Source organism: Hyla sarda, chromosome 1, assembly GCF_029499605.1.
Source record: "Hyla sarda isolate aHylSar1 chromosome 1, aHylSar1.hap1, whole genome shotgun sequence".
In the NCBI taxonomy this organism is placed as follows: domain Eukaryota; kingdom Metazoa; phylum Chordata; class Amphibia; order Anura; family Hylidae; genus Hyla; species Hyla sarda.
This window is the reverse complement of record NC_079189.1, coordinates 305,399,939-305,416,789: the sequence shown is the minus strand read 5'-3', so window position 1 is coordinate 305,416,789 and position 16,851 is coordinate 305,399,939. Positions and strand designations below refer to the sequence as shown.

The 16,851-nt window shown below is 44.1% G+C and overlaps 1 protein-coding gene across 1 annotated transcript; it reads left to right on the top strand.

Moving 5' to 3' along the window:
- Positions 1-2,135: 2,135 nt before the first annotated feature.
- Positions 2,136-12,090, top strand: NR2C2AP (nuclear receptor 2C2 associated protein). The gene is made up of 5 exons (XM_056518201.1): positions 2,136-2,325; positions 4,706-4,796; positions 6,571-6,676; positions 6,766-6,834; positions 11,602-12,090. The coding sequence occupies exons 1-5, from the start codon at positions 2,288-2,290 to the stop codon at positions 11,715-11,717; spliced, it is 420 nt and encodes a 139-aa protein (XP_056374176.1). The 5' UTR covers positions 2,136-2,287; the 3' UTR covers positions 11,718-12,090.
- The last annotated feature ends 4,761 nt before the right edge of the window (positions 12,091-16,851 follow it).

Here is a 16,851-nt window from a genome sequence, read left to right as displayed (position 1 = left end):
ATGATTTGTAGTTTGTTTTGGTACCATGGTTGAGTATATGTGACTTTTTCATCGCTTTTTATAACATTTTTTGCAGTTTGAGGTGACAAAAAAGCTGCAATTTTTTCCTTTGTTTTTTCTACGTTTACGCCGTTCGCCATAGGGGATCATTAACATTATATTTTTATAGTTCGACATTTACGCATGCAACGATACCAAATATGTTTATTAATTATTGTTTGTTTTTTTTAAAGCTTTTTTGTATTAATATGGGGATAAGGGGTGATTTAAAACTTTACTGGGGGAGGGGCTTTTTCACATTTTTTTTTCACTTTTTTTACTTTTATTTTTACACTTTTTTAGTCCCCATAGGGCACTATTTATAGCAATCATTTGATTGCTAATACTGTTTAGTGCTATGTATAGGGTATAGCACTGATCAGTATTATCGACGATCTTCTGCTCTGGTCTGCTGGAAGGCAGATCAGTGCAGAAGACCACGGGAGATGGATGGAGGCAGGTGAGGGGACCTCCGTCCGCCATCTTGGTTGATCTGATGCCGCGTGCAATCAGATCAGCCATTATAAGTGCCGCACTGCCATGATCTGTATTGATCAAGGCACCTGAGGGGTTAATGGCAGACATCAGTGCAATTGCTGCAGACATCCACCGGGAATGAATCACAGCTGTGCCATAAATGTACGGTGCTGTGCGCTGTGACACTATGCAGCGCTGTACATTTACGGCGCATGTCCTTAAGGGGTTAAAGGAAATATCTACTTCATGCTTTCCTCCCTGGGATATGCAGTAGTAACAGGCACACTGGGGGAGATTTATCAAAACCTGTGCAAAGGAAGAGTGGTGCAGTTGCCCATAGCAACCAATCAGATTGCTTCTTTCATTTTCCACAGGCCTCTAAAGAGGCCTGTGGAAAATGAAAGAAGCAATCTGATTGGTTGCTATGGGCAACTGCACCACTCTTCCTCTGCACAGGTTTTGATAAATCTCCCCCACTGAGACTAAACCTAAAGTGAAAGATATCTCATTAACCTCTTAAGGACCAGAGTGTAGATTCTCTGCTGAGTTTGAGCTATGGAAGAATCCACAGAAGTATACATTAAAGCAAAAACAAGCTAATAGATCTGCCCATGTAAACGTACCCTAAAAGGCTGCTCACACAGGCAGATTTCATGCGGATTTTCTGCAGCATAGTGGCTGCGGAAAATTACAGATTCTACTACCATTGGCTTTAATGAGTCAGCAGAAAATCGGCAATAGTGGAAGATTTGCAGGTTTTATGTGGACCCATAAAAATGAATGGTATTAAAAATCCTCAGCAGACTTTCTTTAGCAAATAAGCTGTGGAAAATTCACCTATGTGAACGGACCCATAGGGTAGATTTTCTGCAACAGATTTTTCTTTCCATTGAAAATACTCATATGTGAATGTCCCCAGCAAAATATTCACACGTGAATGTACCCCAAAGCCATGTTTACATGTGGTCTTCCTGCAATTTTTCTTTCAGAAATAAAAGGGCTTTTTTTTTTTTGGGGGGGGGGGGGGGAACCAAATAGTGATCAGGATCCAGATTTGCCAAAAACTACCTTGCAGGTCTGTATCTCAGCAAATCCGTGTGCTGGTCACTGTAGCCTCATGCAAGTCTCGGGCTCCGAAATTGCTGGGTAATTTAATTTAAACACCTATTCTGCTGCCGGAGCCATCATTGGATGTATGCTGTAAAATGAGCCTGAAAAACTGTTGTGTGAACAGAGCCTAACAGTAAAAACACTGAAGGAGAACCACACCATGGTACTGTCGTCCTCCCCCAGAGAGAAGCAAGTACATGGCAAGCTCCAGTCTTCTCTCCCAGGCCCCTGACACCGTGTAGCGTCCATTTACAATGACAGTAATGGACGGAGTTCTTTCTAATGAATTAATAACAAAAGCGTTTGTGAGGTGTTGTGCATTTCCAAGCGCTACAACTGTTTACGTCAGGACACCGAGAGTCTCCCGCCTGAAAAAGACACAAAACCAATGCTACATCTCTGCTGCCACCTGCCGGTGTGAGGTGAAAAAATCACCTCATACCGGCAGCACTTCCTTTTTAATCGAAGCGCCGCACAGATAAATCAGTCATTCTGAGCTGCCACCTGCCGGTAGCGCCTCATTAACACAACGCCGCACATAAACCAGTCATGCTGGACTCGAGGTTTGGAACGCACAACCGATTGCTTTACGGCACTCTGCATGGCATAGAAAGCTCTGCTTCACGACATCGGCATTTGGTGCCATGTAGTGTACGGCAACATGGTGGAGTCAGTGCTCTGTTCTGGAGTAGTAAGCAGGTGAGACTTGTTATTTGTGATCTTTTGTATGTGTATATATATATATATATATCTCAGAGAGAACATGTTCAATCTTACAGCAAAATCCAGTTCCTTGTCGGAATTTATTTGTACTGCAGCACTACAGTATGACCTGATCAGCTGCACACAGTAATATATATATATATATATATATATATATATATATATATATATATATATATATATGATCCAGCCTCTCCCAGGCTTCTGTAGTAGGCAGACCGGAGGCCATGATCTGACCTCCTGGTGTGATAGCAACCAATGACGACCCGCGATCGTATTGCGGTGCCGCCGCCTTTGGTGAACAGGGGTAGCACGCTCCCCGTCAACACCATAAATGCAGTGATCAGGATTGATCACGGCATCTATGGGGTTAATGCTGCCCAGACTGGCTCGATGACTGCCCCGGTAGCTGCGGCGGGACTTCCATCTGTGATTGACAGCTGGCTCCCGCCGCTGATCTCTAGTGCTGCCCACGGCAGTGCAGGCGATCGCTCGGATGTATACATACGTCCCAGCGCGTGAACACATCGGGTGCTGGGACATATGCATACATCCTATAGCGAGTAGGGTGCCTGTGACTAAATAAACTTTTCTAAACTAAGGCTATGTTCCCTAACTACTCCTAACACTAGCCCCATGCCCTTAAACAGCATAAGATGCCTGATCGTGGGAGTCCCGCAGCTGGGGACCCCCGTGATCTTGCACGCAGCACCCCGTTTGTAATCAGCCCCCGGAGCTAGTTCACTCCGGGTCTGATTACCGTCGACCACAGGGCCGACGGCGTGTGACGTCACGCCTCCGCCCCCGTGTGACGTCACGCTCCGCCCCTCAATGCAAGCCTACGGGAGGGGGCGTGATAGTCCCCTCCCATAGACTTGCATTGAGGGGGCGGAGCGTGAGGTCACACAGGGTGGAGGCGTGACATCACACGCCGCCGGCCCCGTGATCGACAGTAATCAGACCCGGAGCGAACACGCTCTGGGGACTGATTACAAACTGGGTTCTGCGTGCAAGATCACGGGGGTCCCCAGCTGCGGGACTCCCACGATCAGGCATCATATCACCTATCCTTTGGATAGGGGATAAGATGTCTAAGCACCGGAGAACCCCATTTAAAAAGTCCTCGGTGCACGGAGCCCCGCGGGGTATGCGTGTGAGCACAGTGCTCTTGCCTATCTGAATGACAGGTGAAGAGCTGTGCTGAATTGTCACGTGCTCAGCCAGCACTGCGTTTTCGGACTCGCTGCTAGGCCAGCGTGAGTCTGAAATCAATGAAAAAGCTTGCGGCCAGGGACTCCATGGGAAACCCCTAATGGCCGCATTTTCTAAATGAAAATAAATAAAATAAAAAAAGCTTCCTTTTATGTGTATTTATTAAATGCAATAAAAGTTGTTCTATATACAATCAGCTCTAACATTTCAAAAACATTTTTGATGAAAGGTACTCTGTTTAAAGAACTTCCAACATGTGAACTAAGCAGCAGAATCCCATTGAGATCAATGATAGACTGATGTGAGAGGAATCCACTCAGAAGTTTCTTGTGGAAATCCCAAACTTCATAGTGTGAAAGGGGCCTAAATGAAAGTAGCAACGTTTCCCCACAGCTCCTATGCTATTAAAGAACTGACACTCTCAGTTGGGAGATGAGGGGACAGTAATAACTGACCAACAGGGGAGAGATGAGGCAACAGTGAGGACTGTGATATGTGGGTGGGATGAGGGGACAGCAATGACTGACACTTGGGGGAGGGGGGGGGATGAGGGGTCAGTAATGACTGACTCTGGGGGGGGGTGAGGGGACAGTAATGACTGACACTGGGGGGGGGGGGATGAGGGGACAGTAATGACTGGGACACTTGGGGGGGGGAGGGGACAGTAATGACTGGGACACTTGGGGGGGAGGGGACAGTAATGACTGGGACACTGGGGGGATGAGGGGACAGTAATGACCGGGACACTTGGGGGGGGGGGGAGGAGGGAGATGAGGGGACAGTAATGACTGACACTGGGGGGGGGGGGGGGAGATGAGGGGACAGTAATGACTGGGACACTTGGGGGGGGAGGGAGGGAGATGAGGGGACAGTAATGACTGACACTGGGGGGGGGGAGATGAGGGGACAGTAATGACTGGGACACTTGGGGGGGGGGGGAGGGAGGGAGATGAGGGGACAGTAATGACTGACACTGGGGGGGGGGAGATGAGGGGACAGTAATGACTGGGACACTTGGGGGGGGGGGGGGAGATGAGGGGACAGTAATGACTGATCATATGATTTCATATAACCTCCCGACATGTGGCATCCAGAACTGTGCTTATATTTGGTAATAATAATCTTCTTGCTTTGCTTCCTACAGAGTGAGTTCAGTTCTACAAAGGGATGTTAAGCAGTTTGGCAAACAGTTCCTCTTTGACCGTAAGGAGGAAACGTGCTGGAACTCTGATCAGGTACAATCATATCATATGTTGTTTGGTGTAGTAAATAGACATACACATTTGTACTGCCTCATGGACTAATCTGACTCCATGTATAGAAGATTTGCCATATGGCAACCAAAGACTTACAATAGACTTGACAGCAACTTTGAAGGAGAACTCTTTTAACTTTCCCTGTGCCCGGGCTGCAAAAACGGGGGAAAAAAAAAAAAAAAAAAACATCATCAAAGGGGTACTCCGGTGGAAATTCTTATTTTATTTTATTTTTTAAATCAACTGGTGCCAGAAAGTTAAACAGATTTGTAAATTACTTCTATTAAAAAATCTTTACCCTCTCCGTACTTTTTAGCAGCTGTATGCTACAGAAGAAAATCTTTTCTTTTTGAATTTCTTTTTTGTCTTGTCCACAGTGCTTTCTGCTGACACAGGAACTGTCCACAGCAGCATAGGTTTGCAATGGGTATTTTCTCCTGCTCTGGACAGTTCCTGATACGGACATCAGGTGTCAGCAGAGAGCACTGTGGACAAGACAAAAAAGAAATTCAAAAAGAAAAGAATTTCCTCTGCAGCATACAGCTGCTAAAAAATACTGGAAGAGTAAATATTCTCTTATAGAAGTCATTTACAAATCTGTTCAACTTTCAGTTGATTAAAAAAAAATAAAAAATTCCACTGGAGTACCCCTTTAACTCCCCTTCCTACATTCCCCCATTGCTCCAATATCGGCATCCCGTTCCTCCTTCTCCGCTTCTTAGTGTGACTATCTGAGCCTAAGAAGCATGAAGCAGAGCAGCAGCGACGCAACGGGGGGCATAGGAAAAGTTAAAAGCAGCCCGGGCATAGGAAAAGTTAAAAGATTTGTGCTGCAGTTCTCCTTTAATGCAATTTGACACTTTAAAACCATAGAGAAACCGTAACCTCAATAAGATAACGCTGCCTACTATCCTGTGCACAATGTGGGAGATTTATCAAAACCTGTGCAGAGGAAAAGTGGCCGTCACGCCCCCTCCCATAGACTTGCGTTGCTGGGGCGGAGTCGTCACGTCACGATACATTGCTAACCTAAATATACAGGTTAATAGTGCAGGTGATGCACTATCCGTTCAGCCATTCCTGAGAAATCTGTATATTTTGGTTAGTGTGGGTGATGCTGTTGCCTGTTTCTCTTTTTAATGGCCTATGCTGTACTGTATAAGCAAAATAAATCCTGTACTGCTGCTTAGGTACACTTTTTTTTTTTTTTTTGTATTATCTTGGGGAAAAAAACTGTACTAAACTAAAAGAAAAAACATGTTCTGATCATCATCTTGACAGCAGAGTCAGTCACTTGAGTAATTTAAAGGGGTTATCCAGGAAAAACTTTATTTTTTTTATATATCAACTGACTCCAGAATTGTAAACAGATTTGTAAATTCTATTAAAAAACGTAATCCTTTCAGTACTTATGAGCTGCTGAAGTTGAGTTGTTCTTTTCTAAGTTTTCTAAGTCTTTTCTAAGTTTCTATGATGACACCTGTCTCGGGAACTGTCCAGAGTAGAAGAAAATCCCCATAGCAAACCTCTTCTACTATGTGCAGTTCCCGAGACAAGCAGAGATGTCAGCAGAGACCACTGTTGCCAGACAGAAAGCAACAATTCAACTTCAGCAGCTGATAATTATTAGAAGGATTAAACATTTTTAATAGAAGTAATTTACAAATCGGTTTAACTTTCTGGAGCCAGTTGATATATAAAAATACATTTTTTTTTCCTGGAATACCCTTTTTATGTACTTTTTTTATCCTAGGGATCATCTCAATGGATTTTGCTGGAATTCCCACACAAAGTCTGTGTATCAGAAATTCATATCCAGTTCCAAGGTGGCTTTTCCAGCAGGAGCTTCATTCTACATGGTAAGGATTAGGATAAGGACTTCATTGACATAAAGGATTTTCCTAAATGCAAGCACAAACATCTTTTCATTGACTGTTCTTATTTGCAGGGTGCCTTAGCCAAAGTGAATTGGTGAAAATTGCTGAATTTTACCCAGAAGATAACAATGCTCTTCAGATATCCTTTGTAGCATGGTCACCATGATGCCGCAAGCCCTTCAGTCTATTCCCATTCACACACGGGGAGATTTATCTTGTCTTCTGCAAAGGCAAGTTGGAGTAGTTGCTATAGCAATGAATGTAAAATATATAAGCTGCTATAGGCAACTGCTTCACTATTCCTCTGCACAATGACTGATAAATCTCCCCCATAATGTCTAGCTTTATTCAGATCATTACCACGTGTAATCTCTCCTTCAGAAAGACTGTGACTTTATTTGCACTTTCTATAACCTTTTCTGTTTTGGATAAAAAAAAAAATTAACATTTAGGGGCATGTACACCAGTTTCATGTGCACAAAAACATAATTTTTTTTTTTTTTTTTTTTTTTTAAATAGGCTGATACGACTATTGCCACTTTTACGAAAGTGGGTGGGCCTTAGCCAAAGGTGACATGGCCTCCTGTGAAATGACATACTTACTAAAAGTTATGCCAGTAACCCCCCATGCATGTGATAGCTTCACTGTGAGATGCTATTTGAAATGAGCCAAACAAGACAACTGGTCCATGGTGAAATGTTGTAGGGAGGAGAACAGAGATTCATTGTTTTAACCAGTATGGTTCATCCCTGCCTCCCTAGAGATTAATAATTTTTCACCGTGCGGGATCATTAACATTATATTTTTATAGTTCGTACATTTATGCATGCAGTGATACCAAATATGTTTATTATTTATGATTTTTTTTAATGCTTTTTTTTTTTTTAATAAAATGGGGAGAAGGGGTGACTTAAATCTTTATTGGGTGAGGGGCTTTTTCACTTTTGTTAGTCCCCATAAGGAACTATCTATAGCAATCGTTAGATTGCTAATACTGTTCAGTGCTATGCATAGGGAATAGCACTGATCAGTGTCATCGGTGATCTTCTGTTCTGATCTGCTGGAAGGCAGATCAGAGCAGAAGACTCCGGGAGACTGACGGAGGCAGGTGAGGGGACCTTAATCCATCTTGGCTGATCTGATCCCCACAGCAGTGTTGCAGGCGATCAGATCAGCCATTTTAAGTGCTGCACTGCAGCAGATGCGATCGCTTCATAGCCGCGCCGTAAATGTACGGCGCTGTGTAAGAAGTACCTCGCTGTAGCACCATACATTTACAGCGCATGTTCTTTAGGGGTTAAGGGCTTTTTTGCCAGAATATGTTGTAATTTTTTTAATAGCACTGTTATGTATTAAAAAACTGTTTTAAATTATTATTACACTTCAAATAGTAGGGACACTGGCACTATCCTATAGTTGAAAATTTTGAGACAACAACCTACACTGTTGGGAACCACGGGCGTGTGGATACGCCCCTTGCGTCCTGGTACTTAAGGACCAAGGCGTACCTGTACGCCCGTGGGAATTTCGATCCCCCGCCGCTAGCCGGATGGGGATCGGAATGGGATGCCTGCTGAAATCATTCAGCAGACATCACGTGCAAATGCTTGGGGGGGGGGGTCCTGAGACCAACGCCATGTGGGCGATCGGCGCAAATCACCGATCAATTCAGATCGGCTATTCGCGACTTTTCTGGGCTGATCGGATCTCTGATAACACGGAAAATAGGGATGATCGGAGCTGTCAGAGACAGCCCCGATCATCCTAGAGGATAGGAGCGAGGTGGCAGGGTGCCTCCTCCTATCCCCTGCGATTGGCCGATGCGGCGAATCGCAGGGGTGGGGGGAACGTTCATTTCCCCTGGATGTTGGGGCAGAGCAGGGGAAGATGGCGGCGAAGTACGGGGGCCGTTGCGGGGACCGCCGGTTACCTGGGCTCACGCGGCGACAGAGGACCGGCTGACAGGAGGCGCAGGCAAGTGGAGGCGGCGGTTTCCTAGATACAGCTGTGAAGATCGCCGTAAAGTGATCTTCACTGCTGTATCTCTGAGTTTTAAAACTACAATTTTGCGAATGCCCAGACAGCCTTTTGAGCATGCTGGGAGTTGTAGTTTTGCAACATCTGGAGGGCCACAGTTTTGAGACCACTGTCCTTCCAGATGTTGCAAAACTACAACTCCCAGCATGCTTGGACAGTTTCAGCATGCTGGGAGTTGTAGTTTTGCAACATCTAGAAGGGCACTATACAGTGGTGTCCAAACTGTAGTGCTCCAGATGTCAATTCAAAGCATGCCAAGACTGTCCAGGCATGCTGGGAGTTGTAGTTCGGCAACATGTGGCCCTTCAGAAGTTGCCAAACTACAACTCCCAGCATGTCTGGGCTTGCTTGGAGTTGAAGTCTTGCAACATCTGTAGGGCTACAGTTTGGAGACCACTACACAGTGGTCTCCAAACTGTTCTCCTCCAGTTGTTGCATAAGTACAACTCCCAACATGCCCTTCGGCTGTCTGGGCATGCTGGGAGTTGTATTATTGCAACAACTGGAGGCGCACTAGTTGGGAAACTATAACTCCCAGCATGCGCTGTCAGACCATGCATGCTGGGAGTTGTAGTCTTGCAACAGCTGGAGGCACATGGGTTGGGAAACACGGAGTTAGGAAACAGACAGTAGTGCGGAAACACTGCGGTAGTCTGTTACCTAACTTAGTGTTTCCCACTCCCAACCAGTGTGCCTCCAGCTGTTGCATAACTACAACTCCCAGCATGCACGGTCTGTGCATGCTGGGAGTTGTCTTCCCCCCCCCCCCCCCCCCCCCCCCCTACAGGGTACATTCATGCGGGCCGGTTTACAGCAAGTTTCCCGCTTCAAGTTTGAGATGCGGCTAATTTTCCGCTGCTGCGGGAAACTCCCTGTAAATCTCCACCCGTGTGAATGTACCCTAAAACACTACATTACTCTACAATAACCCTAAATAAAGAGTAAAACACTACACCCTTACACTATTTCTTCCCCCCCCCCCCCCCCAAAAAAAAAAAATTTTAAACATCCTGTACGTCAGTTTTTCCAAAACGGAGCCTTCAGCTGTTGCAAAATAACAACTCCCAGTATTGCCGGACAGCCATTGACTGTCAAGGCTTGTTGGGAGTTTTGCAACAGCTGGAGGCACCCTGTTTGGGGAAAACTTGTGTACAGTATTTTTGGTGGAGAAGGCAAGTGTAACACTTACATCCGGGTACACCCCTATGAAAATCCCTAATTTAGACCTCAAATCCGCATGGCGCTCTCTCACTTTAGAGCCCTGTATTTCAAGGCAACAGTTTAGGGCCACATATGGTATCTCTGTACTTGGGAGAAATTGCGCTGCAAATTTTGGGGGGCTTTTTCTCCTTTACCCCTTATGAAAAGGTAAAGTTGGCGTCTACACCAGCATGTTGGTGAAAAAAAAATTTTTATTTTTTTTTTTACTCTAACATGCTGGTGTTGCCCCATTCTTTTCATTTTCATAAAAGGTAAAAGGAGAGAGAGCCCTCCCAAATTTGTAACAATTTCTCCCAAGTATGGGAATACCCCAAATGTGGATGTTAAATGCTCTGCGGGTGCACAACAAGGCTGAGGAGTGAGAGCACCATGTACATTTGAGGCCTAAACTGGTGATTTGCACAGGGGTGGCTGGTTACAGCGGTTCTGACATAACCGCAAAATAAATAAATACCCACATGTGACCCCATTTTGGAAACTACATCCCTCACGGAACGTAACAAGGGGTATAGTGAGCCTTAACACCCCACAGGTGACTGACAGATTTTTGAATCAGTGGTCCGTGAAAATGAAGAATGTAATTTTTCATTTGCACAGCCCTCTGTTCCAAAGATCTGTCAAACGCCAGTGGGTGTAAATGCTCACTGCACCCCTTGTTATGTTCCTTAAGTGGGTAGTGTGCCATGTGGGGTGTCTTTTGCTGTTGTGGCACCATGGGGGCTTCCTAAATGTGACATGCCCCCAAAAACCATTTCACCAAAATTCACTTTCCAAAAGCCCAATGTCGCTCCTTCCCTTCTGAGCCCTCTAGTGCACCCACAAAGCACTTTACATCCACATATGAAGTATATCCTTACTCGAGAGAAATTGGGTTACACGTTTTGGGGGTCTTTTTCTCCTTTTACCCCTTGTAAAAATAAAAAATATGGGTCTACAAGAACATGTTAGTGTAAGAAATGAAGATTTTGAATTTTCGCCTCCATATTGATGCTATTCCTGTGAAACACCTAAAGAGTTAACAAACTTTCTGAATGTCATTTTGAATACGTTGAGGGGTGCAGTTTTCATAATGGGGTCCATTATCAGGTATTTATAATATGAAGGCCCTTCAAATTCACTTCAAAACTGAACTGGTCCCTGAAAAATGCAGATTTTGAAATTTACTTGAAAAATTGGAAAATTGCTGCTGAACTTTGAAGCCCTCTTATGTCTTCCAAAAGTAAAAACATGTCAACTTTATGATGCCAACATAAAGTAAACATATTGTCTATGGGAATCAATGTATAATTTTTCTGGAAAGTCTATTTTCCTTACAAGCAAAGAGCTTCAAAGTAAGAAAAATGCAAAATGTTAAAATTTTGCATGAAATTTTTGAATTTTCACCAAGAAAGGATGCAAGTATCGACGAAAATTTACCACTAACATAAAGTAGAATGTCACTGAAAAACTATCTCTGAATCATATTCCTAAGTAAAAGCATTCCAGAGTTATTAATGCTTAAAGTGACAGTGGTCAGAATTGCAAAAAATGCTCTGGTCCTTGGGGTCAAAATGGGCTCTGTCCCCAAGGGGTTACATTTTTTTTTATTTTTATTTTTTCTTAATTTGTTCTTGGCTCAAGTATTTTTCCTTAACTATGGTCCTGCACAGATTTGATTTTCCACAGCACTGTGTTAAAAAACTCCGTCTATGTTTTTCAAACAGTACAGATTTTTTTGGAAGGATTGTGGTTTACCACCTTGATGTGCTTGGCAGTAAGACATGAAAATGCAGTATACATGGTAACACGGCATGCATAGTATTCAGCTATTGGTGCCATATGCTGTGGATTTTCTAAAATACAGGAAACCTTTATAATAAAGGTGCTACAGAATCTACAACTAACACAAAGGACAGTATCGCGTGCCTTCTTTTTTGTGCTTGGACCTCTGTACTGAACTTTTACAGACGCATGAAAGAACATGTACGTTAGAGACTCTAACATCCAAAAACAAACCTTTTACTCTTTTCATAAAATTATCATCTTATTCACAGCTATGTTTCATTTACTGCAAAATCTTCAGTAACAAGGCAACAATGTTGTTTTAAGGTGAACCAAAACAATGTAACATGTTTTATATTAAAATGATCAAAAAGCATCATGAGCGTTTGTGTCCTTTAATATAGTGGTTATGACTAGTTAGTGTTTTTTGTCAGTATTAGATGACTGCTTTGACCCAACACAGATCCTAAAGATTGGCTGGTTTTGATCCCAAGGCTGCACTAAAAGGAAAACCAAGTGACGGGCTGAATGTGACTGACACCATTTTATTTTTTAAGGGTGCTTGGGAGGAGGGGGCCACCCAGGGACTCTTTGTCGCTCTGCTAATGTCTAATTTTAGGTGACTTAAGTGCAATTTTCTTTAATGAAAAGAAGAATTATAAAAAGACAAAACAGGAACCATTTGCTTATGTCTAATGCTTCCACTCTCCCTTTTGCTTTGACCCACCTTTTTTTAATAAAACATTTTCATGCTTGCAATATTGGGATCAGTGATAGGTTTATCATTGGTCTTTATGGGCACACTAGACAATATTTTAAAAGGCATTAGCAGTACAATGGAAATTCTGAAGCTGTCACTCAATAACAGTATATGCACTACTACAAAACTTAGAATGCAAAAATATATTGTGAAACCATTAACACATTTCTATGTCCTAGAAAAATATACCCTGCATGTATATGTACATATTGACCCATACTGTAGCCGGCTTGCTGGATATCATCTCTATTAAACATTTCATGACTTATCAGATATTCAAATAGGAAAAAGTATCTGGATGAAATATCTTCCCACTAATTGGTTCTTAGCCAATGGCTAAAAAATGATGTCACTGGTTGTTCTTTACTTCACACTAGCTGAGTACCCGGCGTTGCCCGGTTTTTCCTTCCTAATCCTTTTTGGGGAGGAAAATAAAGGAGGAAGCTTTTGACTTTATATGCAGTACTCATATATTGTTGTCATGTCCCGACCTCCTATCCCGTCCTCATATCTTGACCTCCTTTCCCGTCCTCATATCTTGACCTCCTATCCCATCCTCCTATCCCGACCTCCCATCCCATCCTCATATCCCGACCTGTAATATATGTACCAGGTAATGAAATGGCTCCAGCCGTACGGAAATTATATGGGAACATACATTTCCCATTGATTTGCATGGGACTTTAAAAAAAAAAAAAAACCCTGACCCTCACAAATGGGGGTAGTTAAGGGTTAAATTAACTATCCTATATTTTAAGTGGACATATAAGTAACATGTGACCAAGTATTATCGAAATATCTCCAGCTGTTTGGAAGTTATGCAGTAACATATATATCCCATTGACTTGCATGGGACGTTAAACATAAGCCCCGCCCCTGGCAAATGGGGGTGAGTAAGGGTTAAATTACCTATCCTATGTTTGTTGTTGACATAAGTAACATGTGTGCCAAGTTTCATGTTAAAATCTTTAGCCATTTGAAAGTTTTTGTGGAACATACACACACACACACACACACACGTTGAGATAGATAGATATATATATATATATATATATATATATATATATATATATATATATATATATATATTGGACAAACTAAGTTTCTGCGAGCATAAGTTCAGGGGGGTTAGATTAGCTGTAGTCTTAAAGATAATCTGTCAACAGTGTCACCTGCCGCTACAGTCAAGTAGTGCAGGTGACACTGATGACAACCATACTTACCTGGTCCCGTTCCATGCCCTGATTCTCTCACCGTATGTTCTGTCCCGGAGCAGATTTGAGTATTGGCGGAGCTTAGTGATGTCACAGCTACTGCTTCTCTGCTAGCAAACAGCAGCAGTGACATCACTAAGCTCCGCCCATGCTCCAATCGTCCCTGGAAAAGATGACTGCAGGAGAACCAGAACACTGAACAGGACCAGGTAAGTATGGTGGTCATCAGTGTCACCTGCACTACCAGTCTGCACCGACAGGTTAGTGCCGGTGACACTGACTGATTTTCCTTTAAAGACCTTTGTGACAGAGAAACTGATTACTGCGCCGTATGACTTATATTGTGTAGTACAGCTGTTCTCCTGATATCCTCATTGATATAAAGGACAGAGAAGTAGTTCTTCCTATTATGTGCATGTACTCTGTGTAGTCTCTGTAATAATAATGAGGACCCACTCTCCTGGCAACAAAGCACATGTTCGCTCACTTGTGTATTAGAAGAATGGTGGCATTACAAAATGTAAGTAAAACATAATTGCAATCTGCATTAATGTCATTAGGTTATGCTGCTGCTCAATAGGGACGAATTAAAAGCTAGTGACAGTCTCCCTTTAAGGCAGCCATAAACATACAATAGCTGTTGGCCAAATGTTTGTACATCCCAACGCTCTCTCCCTACTCCCCCCATAGAATTCTTGCACACTGGTACCCAGTACTGTACACAGTATTGTGGTCTGACTAGAGATTTGTATAGTGGTAGAATTATTTCCATGTTGTGGGCATCTATGATGCACCCCATGATTTTATATGCCTTGGCCGCAGCTGCCCGACACTGGTCACTACAGCTAAGTTTACTGTTAACTAAGACTCCTAAGTCCTTTTCCATGTCAGTCATCCCAAGTGTTCTCCCATTTAACACATAATCCCAGCTGTATTTTTCTTCCCCATGTGCATGACCTTACATTTATCAGTACTGAACCTCATCTGCCACTTCCCAGCCCAAACCTCCCACCTATCCAGATCCATTTGTAACAGTGCACTGTCCTCTATAGTGTTTACTGCTTTACAGAGTTTAGTATCATCTGCAAAGATTGTTACTTTACTATTCAACCCCTCTACAAGGTCATTAATGAATATATTAAATAGAACGGGACACAAGACTGACCCCTGTGGTACCCCACTAGTAACAGTCACCCAATCAGAATAAGTACCATTAATAACCACCCTCTGTTTCACTGAGCCAGTTACCCATTTACAAACATTCTCCCCAGTCCCATCCTTCTCATTTTATGCACCAACCTTTTATGTGGCACTGTATCAAATGCTTTGGAAAAATCCAGATATACGACATCCAGCAATTGCCCCTGGTCCAGCTCAGCTCCTGATAAAAGCTGATCAGGTTAGTTTGACAGGACCGATCCCTCATAAAGCCCTCATACATTTGTTTTTACCAAGATACTCCAAAATAGCATCCCTTAGAAAACCCTCAAACAATTTACAAACAACAGAGGTTAACCCCTTAAGGACATGTGCCGTAAATGTATGGCGCATCTTTGCGTACAGCGCCGTACATTTACGGCGTGGTGTTCCGGGATCGCCATGTCAGCGGATGGTGATCTGTCCGGGGCGGCTGCTGTTATCTAACAGCAGCCATCCCGACATATTGCCCAGTCCTGAGACCCACCCATGTCGGCGATTGCCGCAAATCGACGGTCAATTCAGATCGGCGATCTGCGTTGATTCTGGGTCATACGGGTCTCCAGTGACCCGGAAAATAAGGGGGATCGGGGTGTCCAAGAAACCCCCTGGCCCCCTGAAGGGATAGGAGATAGGTGGCAGGGGTGCCACCCCTCCTATCCCTTCTATTGGTGGGTCAGAAGCGACCTACCAATAGCAGATTGGGGGCAGGGGGGGTTAAAGTTCAGTTCCCCCGTTCTGCCCACCAATGGTAATCCGGGCAGAACGGTCCTGTGACCAGTGCCGGTTGAGGTCCCTTACCGGTGATCCTCTCTCCCCCTGGTGCGGCGTGCAGTGATCCTACAGAAGCCGGTATGTTGCCTAGCAACATCTGGAGGGCTACAGTTTGGAGACCACTATACAGTGGTCTCTCAACTGTAGCCCTCCAGATGTTGCAAAACTACAATACCAGCATGCCCACACAGCAAACTGCTGTGTGGGCATGCTGGGATTTGTAGTTTTGCAACATCTGGAGGGCCACAGTTTGGAGATCACTGTGCGGTGGTTTCTAAACCGTGGTCCTCTAAATCTTGCAAAACTACAACTTCCAGCATGCACGAACAGCAAACTTGCCATGCTGGGAGTTGTAGTTGCGTACCTCCAGCTTTTGTATAACTACATCTCCCAGCATGCCCTTTGGCGATCAGTACATGCTGCGAGTTGTAGTTTTGCAACAGCTGGATGCACACTGGTTGGAACATTAGGTTAGTTGGAACATTAGGTTCAGTTAGGTAATAGAACCTAACTGAAGGTTTTCCAACCAGTGTGCCACCAGCTGTTGCATAAGTACAACTCCCAGCATGCACGGTCTGTCAGTACATGCTGGGAGTTGTAGTTTTGAAACAGCTGGAGGTTTGCCCCACCCCTGCTTCAAGTTTGAGCTGCGGCAAGTTTTCTGCCGCAGCGCAAACTCCTAGCGGGAAACTCACCGTAAACTCTCCTGTGTGAATGTACCCTAAAAGCACTACACTAACACATAATAAAGGGTAAAATAGTACATATACACCCCTTACACTGTCCTCCCCAATAAAAATGAAAATGTATCGTTCGGCAGTGTTTCCAAAACGGAGCCTCCAGCTGTTGCAAAGCAACAACTCCCAGTATTTCCGGACAGCCACTGACTGTCCAGGAATGCTGGGAGTTTAGCATTGGGAATCACTGGTGTAGAATACCCCTATGTCCACCCCTATGCAATCCCTAATACAGTGGTCCCTCAACATACGATGGTAATTCTTTCCAAACGACCCATCGTTTGTCGAACCCATCATATGTTGAGGGATCCGTGCAATGTAAAGTATAGCAAGTTATACTTGCCTGTCCCCGCCGCTCCGGACCGCATCCTCACCGCTCCCGATGCTGTCCTGCTGCTCCGTTGTCTTTTTCGGGATCCTCCGGCTTCTTCCCCATCTTCTGCAGGGTCCGGGCC

Bases quoted from the DNA above. Each gene is read 5' to 3' on its own strand.
- NR2C2AP (XM_056518201.1), top strand. From the start codon at position 2,288: ATGGTGGAGTCAGTGCTCTGTTCTGGAGTAGTAAGCAG. The intron at 4,797-6,570 runs GTACAATCATAT...TTTTTATCCTAG, and splicing joins CGTGCTGGAACTCTGATCAG to GGATCATCTCAATGGATTTT. The intron at 6,835-11,601 runs TATCCTTTGTAG...TGGTCCTGCACA, and splicing joins AGATAACAATGCTCTTCAGA to GATTTGATTTTCCACAGCAC.